Source organism: Electrophorus electricus, chromosome 2 (assembly GCF_041902795.1).
Source record: "Electrophorus electricus isolate QZ-2024a chromosome 2, ASM4190279v1, whole genome shotgun sequence".
NCBI lineage: Eukaryota > Metazoa > Chordata > Actinopteri > Gymnotiformes > Gymnotidae > Electrophorus > Electrophorus electricus.
This window is the reverse complement of record NC_137498.1, coordinates 35,193,363-35,205,487: the sequence shown is the minus strand read 5'-3', so window position 1 is coordinate 35,205,487 and position 12,125 is coordinate 35,193,363. Positions and strand designations below refer to the sequence as shown.

Genomic DNA, 12,125 nt, shown 5'->3' with positions numbered 1-12,125 from the left:
GGTCTAAATTCCATGAAATCCCACCTACATTTCGAGAACAGTTCAAATTCATGAAGCAAAGTGATTTGTTGATAACGTGGTTATAATCCAATTCGACCTAGCTGGCCTGCCAGACGGATTATATATTCGACCAACGGAGCCACTAGCCGACGGTCTACTTTATTAAACCAGCCTACTGCTATACGTTTAAATCTAGCAGACGTTGTGAATTTAAAATAGTGCTTAGTAACTATTAACCTATAACTTGAAAGTTAACTTACTACATAAAAAGCAAGACCTAGACAGAAAAGATATGTCTAACAAGATTAGTTCTTTTGGTGATTTTGCTCAAGGTGGAATTCTCGATAGCTAACTAAGATAGCTAGGTTCAGTTAGCCATCTGGCTAATTTGTATGATTCACTGAGGCTGAACAGTTCTAACATCGTAAAGACTGCCCAACATTTGATATGACACACCAACCCAACTTTTAGATTTGTTAATGTTGGTTGAAGAATCATGTGGGCCGGTGTGCACGTGATATTATTTTAGGAAATAACTTGACAAATTTGTGAATATGCTCCGCAACTTGTATGGTTAAGACATCATCGCCATTTTGAAATCAGATCAATTGCTTGCTAGCTCGTTGTTAGCCGAATAACCTGGATGTGGTAACTTGTGTGATTTTAGCTAGCTGCCTACCAAACGTGAGTCTAGTTTGTATAGTTAGCTATAGCTGTATGGTTTTTATAGTGCGGCATTTAACAAACACATTAACGTTGACATGTAACAGTCTACTGTATTTTCCATCAGTGCACTTGCTACAAGCTAACGTTAGCTGAAAGATAGCTACAAGCTAGCGAGCTAACAGTTAGCTGGTTTCCATCAAACATCAAGTCAACTCAAGTTCCTGAATAATCAGATAGCTAGACAGCAGTTAACCCCCACCACGAAACACACCTTCAGTGGCAATAACTTCGTCTTTACGGAAACGTATAGTCGAATACACCATGTATTAGTTTGATTAGTTAGCTAATGTCGATTGCTTTTTTGATACAAAATGCGTGTTTAGCCTTGAAATGTCAAAGACGCCTCGAATGAATGCACTGATATTTTAGGACTACAAGAAGTATCACATCTGTGTGGAATAACAGAGTTGGTATCTGCATTATTGCGTACAACTTGACATGTGACGATGTTGGGGGGGGGGGGGGGGGGAAGTACACTTTAAATTCTAGTAATTGCACCATTTTTTAGAAGTTGGAATATGAGCGATTGGCCTGCCTCAATCCCAAAGATCGTAGCCAATCAGCTTGTCGATGAGAGGTTGGGGAAGTGACGTCGTGAAGTGTTCAGCCTACCACCGCGAGCGGCTTGGAGAAGGAAAAAACGCCTGCAGAGTTAACATTGCATTGTTTTTCTTCTGATTGCAAAGCCCGCGAAGAAATTAAAGTTACACACGGAATACGGCGTTATATTTCGGTTTGCACGCTTTAAAAACAGTGTGTGAGGTAAGACACTTGTTACTTGTCTCACTCGAAGCAGTGAGCTACGAATGTTTGGAAGTTTTTTTTAACTCATTTAGCGAGCCAGGGTAATATGCTAAGGCTAAACAGTGCAGCTAGCACAGTCTGTGGGCAGGGGGGCGCACATGCAGCTCGCCAGCACAATTAGCCTTAGCTGCACGCGCTGTGTTGTGGGAGGTTCTTATAGATCGCGAGCCTGCGTGTAATGCGAACGGCGTTTCTTGCAGCTTCTGAGAAATAGACCCGATAACAACAGCATTACATTGTGCTTTATGTTGGAATATATTTGCGACTATCTTGTTAACAAGGAGCGTTACAATTTAACACCATGTGTAGCTATAATTTTTTAAGGTGTTCTTTCTGCACTAATGTTTCGCTGATGTGCGCTGTTTGACTACAGAGGAAACGTATTTTTGATATTTTAAGAAACATCTGTATACAGTCTTTTCATCTGAGTGTTCTAAACTACTGTTTTGTACCGTTTTTCTGTGCCATATTCAACTGCGCGAATTTGTTAATGGATTTAAACAATTTCCATTGTCATTTATGCGATATACATCAATAATGCTCGTATCTCCCACAACCATCAGATCACCTACATCATCTTTCTGACTGACTACTTATTAATTATATATTTTTGTGTGTCTGTTTCTATATATTATATAGACTTTATGGAACATGGCTGAGTCGGAACTTTACATGCAGTGTGAGGAGGAAGAATTGGCGCCCTGTCAAAATAACACAGATGAGGCTGATCAAACAGTAAACATAAATAATGCAGGTAAATGACAGATATTGAAACCTGTTTCAAGTTGTGTGTTTAGTGTTTTAAACCATAGATTTTTAAAAAAATATTAAAAAGTGAATGAAATTTATTTTCTCAGTGCAAAATGGGTGTGAAGTATTGTCAGCGGCACCTCCTGATTGCACCCTTGTGGTATCGCCTTCTGTTTCCTCTGCCCCAACTCCTTCCATGGGTGGTATTAAGACAACAGTTCTGCCAATTGCTCCTGGTAGGTTTCCATAAATGGAGACATGAATCAAGGAGTGAAATGTCAGGTTTGGCAGACCTGTGAGCAGTTGCTGAATCTGAAGTGATGCACAACCTGAACTTCAGACAAAATTGTTAGAAATGTAAAATAAAGAATATCAAAATGCTTTTGCACGAGGCCAAATGCTTATTAAAGTAACCCCAAACCTAAATTCCATGTTGGTGTCTCTTCAAAATGTATAATTGAATCCTTAGATAGTTGTTTGCTTTTGTTAATATTTACAAATATAAGAATTCTCTGATATAGTTTATGCTTGCAGACTTTTGTTGTTGTTTGAATTTGACAATTGAGCCATTCTCAGCTCCTGACTGAATAACTGTTTTTCTTTAAGCTCCTGCTGTTCACAAGCCACTTTTGTCCAGTGTCCTGCAACCTATTCAGATAGCTGCTGGTGGAAACCCTGGCCAGTCTATCTACATCGCTTCACAGGTTTGTCACCTCTGACTTGAAAATGACAAACCTTTGACCTTCCCCATATCATGACCTCTGAAAAAGGGCTTTTGACTTGGAATGATACCCCAATGTTTAAATACTATTTCTATTTGCCAGGACAGGATGAGAAACTTTTAATTATAATAGCTGTTTCCTTACATTTTTACATTTTATTTATTAAATAAGATTCTTGGTCCTTTGCAGGCATTGAATGTGATATCTTCTTTTCCACTTGTTATAAACTGTTGTTAGATTCTGATCATCTTAATTCTATGCTTGTCTTGTAATATATTTGTTTTATCTTTGTTTCCAGGCCCCTTCAGGCACCCCTCAAAGCTTTGGAAGCCCAATAGGTTACATCCTCCCTGCTGGTCAAGCTGTCACTTTTTTAACTCCCGGTACAGTTTCCTTTAAAATAATGCCCCCTGTTTCTCTAGACAGTAGTTATTGATCTTATATACTTGTGATGAACATGTTGTTTTTTTCAGGTTATGCATAACTGTAAAAAATTTTTTAATATAAAGCAGTGTCAGGATGAAGATTTTCCTTTTCCCAGAGGTTTTTAATCCACTCATTCGGAGACCCACAGCCAGACCAGGTTTTTATTTAGCTGTCATCAGACACCTGGGCCTTTTAACCAGGGCTCCAGAACCCTTGATTGCCTGGTCTTGGTGTGTAGGGGGGTGGATCAGAGTAAATATGTGGACTTAAGTTTATGGGGACTAGACTGAAAACCCCTTCTTTATCATCTCTTTTGCTTTTCGTCACATGCTGGTTGAGTTGTCATGTCTCTACTTCAGCCCAGACAGGTCAGTTCATCACTCAGCAGCTTCCTGCACCATCAGCCATGCCACGAGCAGTGACTCCAGGAAACTTCTCCACAGTTCAGATCCCAGTCACCCTTACCATCCGTGGTGCCTCTGGTGTGCAGAGCATCGCCACTGTAGCCTCTAGTAGGATGACTGGTCTTGGTGTCACACCTTCCAACCTACCTCCTCTCTCCTCTCCAGCCATCTCTGGTATCAGTATCATGGAATATGGTTTATGGCTCATGGTTTATGTATAAGTGTTGCCTGTCATACATTACATCAAAGTAACATGATATTACATGCATACAGTTATTCTTATTTCTCATATTTTCCTTCATTGATTCATCCAATCCTTCCGCAGGCACTACAGTGAGATTTACTACCCCTCCACCTTCTGCACCACCAGTTGCTGGTCAGGTGGGGAGCCCACAATTGCAGCCTGCAAAGGTAGTCCCAGTCCCAGCCCCAGTGTCCACCAAGGCCCTGTCTCCCTGTGCTCTGGCAGCAAAGCCCCAAGCCCAGACCTCTACTCCCAGTACCTCTGTTAACACCAAGGGTCAGTTATATGTTCTAACTTTTTTACATGGCCACCACTGATGTTCTGATGTTTTTTTTGTTGGAGCTTTACCTTAATACTGATAAACTAATGCATATCTACTTGGATTTAAATTGGATTTAAAATGATTGAAATTGCATCTCACCTAACTGATGTTTGCTGAATTCTTTTTGGTGAGGAATTTGTGCTTTACTGATTTCATTGTCAATTTCTGATGTAAGAGATTGAACTGAATTTCTTTGCATATATTATAGTATTTCAGAATGCATCCAGACTACCACAAACATGTTCCACCTGTGGCACCTCTTACAAAACTGTGCAATCTCTCCGTGGCTATGTTTGTGTAAGTTCCCTATCACTACAATATTCAAGCCACATATAAGTAATGGACACTGTTTCAGGATCGCTCTGTCAATGATCATACTATACCAAAACATGACATTGCTAAAAGAACACGACTCTTACTAAAATTGTAATTAATAACCATACTTGGAGTGTGCCACAAACACATACATTTTGACACTCTGTGAAATACAGAGATATCTGGGATTTGTGGTAATATTGTCCATGAGGGATCAGTCAGTTGAGAAGGTATTAGACTCATGTTAATTAGTGGAAACAGTAATTTAAATGAAAGAAATTTCAGACCACCTACAGACACTTGATTCTCCTGCAGAGGATAGGCATATGGTGGACAGTCAGCCCCAAGGTTTTTGATGGGTTTTTGTATTTGTTGTGGATTTTTTTTTTGCGGTCCATTTCAGCAATGCAATCCAGAACTTATTAAGAGCATCCAGGCATTGTCCCTCCATCCCAAAAAAAAGAAGACCAAACGCATTAGCATCTCTGTGCGTTCCACCCCCTCCTCGCACAAAACCTCATCCTCGATGTCCATCGGCAGTAGACATCCAGTAGCCTCCCCACCCGTTCCTCTGAAACACATTACCACGTCTGAGATCCCAGAGGGAGCTCCCAGCCCTGGCACCGGGGACTATGACCAGCACGGCAAGCTCATCATCCTGGTGGAAGACTTCTACTACGGGAAGGACCCTGGACAACCTGTCGTCATAGAAACCAGCCAGGTGCCAGTCATGATGAAATGCCATCTCTGCGACAAGAAGCTAAAGAACAACGTCAAGTAAGGTCTAGTTCATGGAGGTTTGGAGAGGCAATTTGAGGGTTGACTTTTTAATGTTTTCTGTATGTTTTCTGCATTTAACTCCATCCATGTTGGTTGGTTGTCTCCCTGTCAAGCTGTTTGTGTCTAAGCACTTCTCACTCTGCAGGCTGATGAACCACATGAAGCACCACATGGAAATGGAGCGGCAGAGGGGTGATGTGGACTGCCACATCATGTGCCAGCACTGCTTCCGCCCGTTTGGCACCCCCTTTACCCTGCAGTGCCACTTGGAGACTGTCCACAGCCAAGTAGAATCCACCGGTAAGCATCCGTACAGGGATCTGGATTCTGCTTTCTCCTATATGTCCACAATATTTACTTTACAGTAATTGTTCCCTTATGATCTGTGTACAAACATAAAACCAAAGAGAGACTCAAATGCTGGGTGAGGAGTAGTATAGAATTGTCATTTCTTTTTCTACAGCGGTCTGTAAGATATGTGAGTTGTCCTTTGAAAACGAGCCACTGTTTCTGAATCACATGAAAAACGTGCACAAGCCTGGTGAAATGCCCTACATATGTCAGGTAATTCTGATCCGTCTGCTGAGAAGGCTCTTGTCCACTTGGGCTGAAGTACAGTGTTTTAAAAATTATTTTCATTTTTCTGGTTCCTTGTTTAAAATGTAAAAAAGTCTTTGATTTGCTTTATAGAAATGACTTTGTAGAAATGCTCTTACTGCTTCTTTAGGTTTGCAATTTCCGGTCGTCTTTCTACCATGATGTTGTTGTTCACTTCCGAGAGATCCACAAGGACTCAAACAACCTCCTGTGTCCCTATTGCCTTAAAGTGTTCAAGTCTAGCAACAGTTACCAGATCCACTACAGTAAGCATCAGGTAAGCAACAGAGTTAGTATTGGTGAGAACTAAATAGTGAGAGAGAGCTCTTTCACGTCACTTCCTCTTGTCTTCAGTGGAGGATGAGTGTTGATGTTATTTTATCATTGAAAAAGGTCTGATTTGACATCCAAAATGGTAAGAACAGTGAGTTGCATAAACTGTATTTTAATCACATCTTTTGTCCTGTTGATGTTCATGCATCCAGAAAAAATCAGTACTGCATTGCGACAAGTGCCGACTTCAGTTCCTCTTCTCAAAGGACAAGGCAGATCATAAGGCATTATATCATCAAACTCACCTGAAGCCCGCACAGCTGATGGGGCTTAAACCTGGCACCAGGGTGAGCTGCTTCTGCCCTTGCTCTCTCATGTGATGCACATTCAGACCAGAATGCCTTGTACTTACTTTGCTCTCAAACTATATCTTAAAGCCAGCTTTATGTAAAGTAATTGAAAGGTAATTAAAAATGTGTCTAAGCACATGTTGGGACACATTAAGACCTTAATTTATAGTAATAACTTCATACATTCAGCAATTTTTGCAGTAAACCTTTACATGTTTTATCTGTCTATCAGGTAACCATCCGGGCCTATTCCATGACTAAGACGGATGAAAACATGGGATTTAAAGGACCAAGCAACACTGCTCGAAGCCCTACTGTGAAAGAGGTCTCACCAACCCCTGTAACCCCAACAACCCCCATACCTGCACACTCAGTTCCTGCACCTCAGAATGCTATCCAGAAAATCATCCATCCAAAGAGGAAGCCTGTTGAGAGCATGTTGGATCTCCTTGCCAGATTTCAGAGCCATTGGTAAGTATATGGTGTGCCAAGACTCCTATGTCCAATCCTGGATTTTGTGTCAAAGAGCATACACATTAAAAAATGTACAGGTTCTGCACATTTCCCATCCTCACTTTACCAATGAGTCAAATGTATGCAAAAGTGACCAATCAGTTACATAGATTAAAGGAGCAATAAGTCATGTTTACCACCAAAAAGTAGCAAACAATATTTATGAAAATGGTTGTTTATTATTTTTGTGCAGTATACATGAGAATCAGATTGCTTTGTAGTCAATTTTATGCTGCATAAAGTGTGTTCCCCACTTGGATGTTTAGTATATAATCTGAAACATCCAGACCATTTGGTGTCAATATAATGGCTGTTTCATAACGTGAAGACAAATCATTGAAAAAGTTACTTATTGCTCCTTTAAACTACTGTTCATTTCAAAACCTAGAACTGGATATTGGATTTGAGGTTTGGAGCTGAAGACATATCTTAAAATGCCTTTGTTGAGGCTAAGAGCAGCTCCTGTAGACTGTCCTGACTATAACCCCTGTACTGCATAACCTCTGTCTTCTCTTGCCAGTGAACCACCAAAAAAACAGTTGTGCATGGAATGTAACTTCGAGATTCCAGATTTTTCCCGACACTTTCCCACTTTTGTACACTGCTCCTTGTGCCACTATAGCACCTGCTGCTCAAGAGCTTATGCCAACCACATGATTAGGTGAGTGAGTGTGTGTGTGCGTGAGCATATTTAATAGGTACTCAGGTGCAGGTTCAAGAGAGAGCAGTGAATAAGTACTAGGTTTGTTAGAACCAGAGATTTGTAGTTAATGTTCTGAAAGTAAAAATTCCCTTGCTGTTTATTATTCTCTCGTTATAAGGGATTGCGTGGAGGTGGTATTGTTTTTAACCTCCTTGCCCTGTTAATTAGCTCAAGCTAGCAAGTAAAATTAGTTAAATCAGTTGGCACAAAAGCATAAAGTACAACACACCTGACCCTTTATAACTTATTAATTATTCATAATATTATACGAACCAATAAATGTGTATTTATGAATTGCTCTGATCATGAAGTGTAAAACAAAATGTACCTTTGGTTGAATCATCAGTATATTTTGTCACTAAGATGCCTTGCTCTAACATCTTTTGTATCTATGCAGCAACCATGTGTCTCGCAAAAGCAACACTAAATACCTGAACTTGTACAAGCCCTGTCCAAGGTAAGAGAGCTCTGTTTTTCTTAGTTTTACTGGTAGCAAGAAGAAGACTGGAGGTGATCTTGTGTGCATGTTTTTTTTTTTCATTGCAGGATGGGTCAGCTAAGCTGCTGTTCATGTGATTACACCACTCAGGTTGGAGATCTAATGGCCAAGCATCTGGTTGATTATCCTGGTCACTGTGCTAGCCTCTTCAAGTTCAATGGTGAGATTCTGTATTTTACATATATAGGAAAATTGGCTTTTCTCCCATAGAAGAGTGGGATAAACCTACTGGGACATAAATGGTTTTGGTGAGGGGTTGAAATATAGGCATACCATATGTAAGAGAATGTAAGTAGGTAGTGATATATTAGTCATTTATTAGCCTTTTCTGTTTCTTTCAGAGGGATTTTCACGTGGCTATAAAAGGTAACTTGAATTCACTTTATTCTCTTTACAAATAATGAAACACTTGAAAACTAAAGAAAAATTAGTCAAAAGAATGTTTGTTCTTTTTTTAAATAGATTTCATGTTCTTTTTGTAGCATTATTTTGTTGTACTTAATATATTATGTATATATCTTATTATATTTTATGACTTGCATATCGTTATATTATATATATATATATATAAACAATTTTTGCTTATATATTTTATATATAATGCTATAGTTATATTCTTAGGCACATTCTGGTACTCTTCTGTTTTGCACATTGCTACTATTTGCACTTCTTGATTCTAACTGCATTTTGTTGCCTTGTACTGAGCAATGATAAAGTTGAATCTATATCTGTCTGTCTGCGTGCGTGCACACTTTCCTGAGAGCAGTTTTATCATACTTTACTAGTTTGTAGTTTTGTGAAATGCTGCTTTACTGTTAGCTGGTATAGAACCTGCTGAGATTGCTGAAACTTCATAGCTTTATTCTCAAGTCAGTAAGGTACATCACAGAACAGCATGGAAGGAAAAGCTGCTAAGGAATTACTGCACAGGTGGCAGTACTTGGTCATAATTATAAAGGTATGGATGTGAAACTTTGTATCTCACTTCATGAACTATTGTTTATTCAATAGATTTGTCTTCATACCAACGGACCTGATTAGGGGGGGTCAAGGGCTCAATACTGGGACATTCATGCCTCTCCAGGTATTGCAAGTGAGTCGGAGTTCACTTCCCCACCCCACTAAACCAGCCACCCAACCCAACCATTGCATAAACCTCCCTGTTAGCTCTGTCCATATTCCATCAATTCCTATTCAAGTGCAGCCTGTAGATCAAAGCACTGTCCCTGATGAGAACTGTGGGACAGAGCCAAAGGACTCAACACTAGAAAACAGAGAGCTTCCAAGTGGATCCCCTACAGAGCCAGAAGATACTACAATAGAGCACCTTACTTTAGCCCAGCTCAAGATCGTACTCTACGCCCTGTGCTTTGGTGTTCCTCAGGCAGCCAACCACTTTGACACTCAGCCAAGAGAAGTTCAGTCCTTGTTACTCAAGCGTCAGCTTCAACTTGGCTCCCCAAAAAGCAGAGAAGGTTTGATCCCCCGGGCAAGTGACCGGCTGGCTGAGTGGGTGTTATGTCAGCGTGAACAGCAGCTACCTGTAGACGAAGGCAACCTTTTCTCTAAAGCTTCAGAGTTCATGAGCACTGATGGTGGACCAGGCATTACTTACCAGTGGGCAGTGGATTTCCTGCTGCTCCATGACCTAGGTCTGCAAGCTTTGGTCACATCCAGACGCCTGCTACCCCATAAAGCCCAAGAGCGTGTGTACTCTTTTACTCACTTTATAAACAAGCAGGTCACCTCACAAAGCTTTGGTATGTCAGTCATTGGTGCCATGGATGAGCTCTCTATTTTCATAGACATGGAGCAGCTTGATCCAGCCTCAGCTGACTCTTCTTCCATGATGTCTACCTTCAAGTTGGTGGGAGAAACAGATCCACTTATGGATGTTGTATTTGCGGCCTTAGCGGATGGCACCATGCTTCCGACCATGGTGTTTCTCAGGGGCGAGCCCCTCAGCCCAGATGCACCAGCCCTGCCGGACATCATTGTCTTAGAGGCAAAGCCAGAGGGATTTTCAGATGAAGAAAGACTCCAGCTGTGGCTTGATAAAGTTTGGCGTCTGCACTTAGACCCAAGCTCTGGAGGGAAGGGATTGCTGGTTATGGACACCTACCGTGGACACATAACTAATGACTTCCTTGCATCACTCAACAGTGCCAACACTCTTCCAGGCATGGTGCCACGTGCTTGCACTTCTCGTCTTCAGCCTCTGGAAGCCTGCATTGGGCCAGTGTTTCGTGAGTTCCTCCAAGCACGCTGGAGCCAGCATGTGACTGAAGCACCACAAGACCTGATTGGTGCTGAGCCTGCTGACCTGGCTCTATTACTCTCAGCATGGCTCACTGAGATGCTGGATGTCTTGGCGGCAAAGCCAGAACTTCTTCAGCAATCCTTTCATCAGATGTTGAACACTAATCCAGAGATGACACCCACAGGACTGTCTGAGTTAGTGCGTAATTTAACAGAGGCCCTGGTTGTCACTGCACTTCAGGACCAAGAAGATGAAGCAGAAGCTAGACAGAAACGCAGGAATTCTGAGGTTGCTTCTCCAACCTCTCTGCCCTCCCCTCCAGCCAATCAAGCTTTAAAAAAGATCTTTGAGAAAGATAGTGATCTTGAATCTTTCCATGGCTTTGAAGATGCTGAAATGATGGACTGCTAATTTCATTAAAATGGCATGCAATGATGTTGCTCCAAATAGGTCAGTTTTATGACAAGCTTTTCAAGGGTTTTTTTTTTTTTGTCACCGAGCATTATTTTTGAACACAAAAAGAACATTAGTTCTTGACTAATGTGATTAATCAAGTTGTGACTTTATGATTTCATATTCTTTTATAATTATTACCACAGATGGAAACAATTTGTTGGCTTTGTTGCATGTATGTTTGTTTTGTTTTTGTTTTATGTATTGGTATAGATATTGCAATGACATCTACAATATTGATAATGTAATTTAACATATCTTGAAAGTAATGGCTAACAATCATGAGAACCATAATTAGCATATTTGTCAAGGGCTTTCAGATAACTTGTAGCCCAGTGTATTTAAATAGTTATGTCTGCTGTAAAACTACTGAACTGTTTGTCTTTATTTTCTTTTGTCTATTTAGTATATTACTGTTGTTATTTCAGGAATATTAACTCTGATTATGCTGTTAAAATCTGCATCAATTTACAAATTACAGTCCACCTGTCCCACTATCAAAGGATATTTGTTACAAAGGATATACTGTATTTAAGGCCATATGTAATAAAAGGGCTCTGCTATATAATAAACCTTTTTTAATCTCTTAGTTGTTTGTGTGGGTATTAGAAGGCATAAGTACACATTTTAATTTCAATCAGTACATTTTATTCTGTTATTCTTGTATGCAATAATGGCAGCTTTCTTCACTAGCTTTCTTCAATCTTTACGGTGGCAAACATTGTCCAAAAACTTTTCGTAATATATATTCGTACAACAACCTAGTCCTGAAGCACACCCAGTTCCGATGTTTGATCTATGATGTTTGATCCGATGTTTTGAGCTCAGGGGTTAAGGTACTTGACTTGTAACCAGAATGTTACTGGTTCAAGCTCCACCACTACCAGGTTGCCACTGTTGGACCCCTGAGCAAGGCTGAAGTTGTACTCTGACATAATTGTAAGTCACTTTGCTGCAGTTATAAATATACACATTGTATAATAC

The 12,125-nt window shown here is 40.4% G+C and overlaps 1 protein-coding gene across 1 annotated transcript; it reads left to right on the top strand.

Annotated features, from left to right (window-relative positions):
* Positions 1–1,344: 1,344 nt before the first annotated feature.
* pogza (pogo transposable element derived with ZNF domain a) lies at positions 1,345–11,730 on the top strand. The gene is made up of 19 exons (XM_035529441.2): positions 1,345–1,488; positions 2,170–2,284; positions 2,388–2,516; positions 2,887–2,984; positions 3,301–3,385; positions 3,788–4,006; positions 4,158–4,352; positions 4,607–4,695; positions 5,117–5,490; positions 5,639–5,793; positions 5,957–6,057; positions 6,221–6,367; positions 6,576–6,710; positions 6,946–7,184; positions 7,747–7,887; positions 8,327–8,386; positions 8,476–8,588; positions 8,770–8,794; positions 9,440–11,730. Exons 2-19 carry the CDS (start codon positions 2,182–2,184, stop codon positions 11,097–11,099), a joined length of 4,068 nt encoding a protein of 1,355 aa, XP_035385334.1. The 5' UTR covers positions 1,345–1,488; positions 2,170–2,181; the 3' UTR covers positions 11,100–11,730.
* Positions 11,731–12,125: the final 395 nt, after the last annotated feature.

Bases quoted from the DNA above. Each gene is read 5' to 3' on its own strand.
- pogza (XM_035529441.2), top strand. From the start codon at position 2,182: ATGGCTGAGTCGGAACTTTACATGCAGTGTGAGGAGGAAGAATTGGCG. The intron at 4,696-5,116 runs GTAAGTTCCCTA...GGTCCATTTCAG, and splicing joins CTCTCCGTGGCTATGTTTGT to CAATGCAATCCAGAACTTAT. The intron at 7,888-8,326 runs GTGAGTGAGTGT...GTATCTATGCAG, and splicing joins TATGCCAACCACATGATTAG to CAACCATGTGTCTCGCAAAA.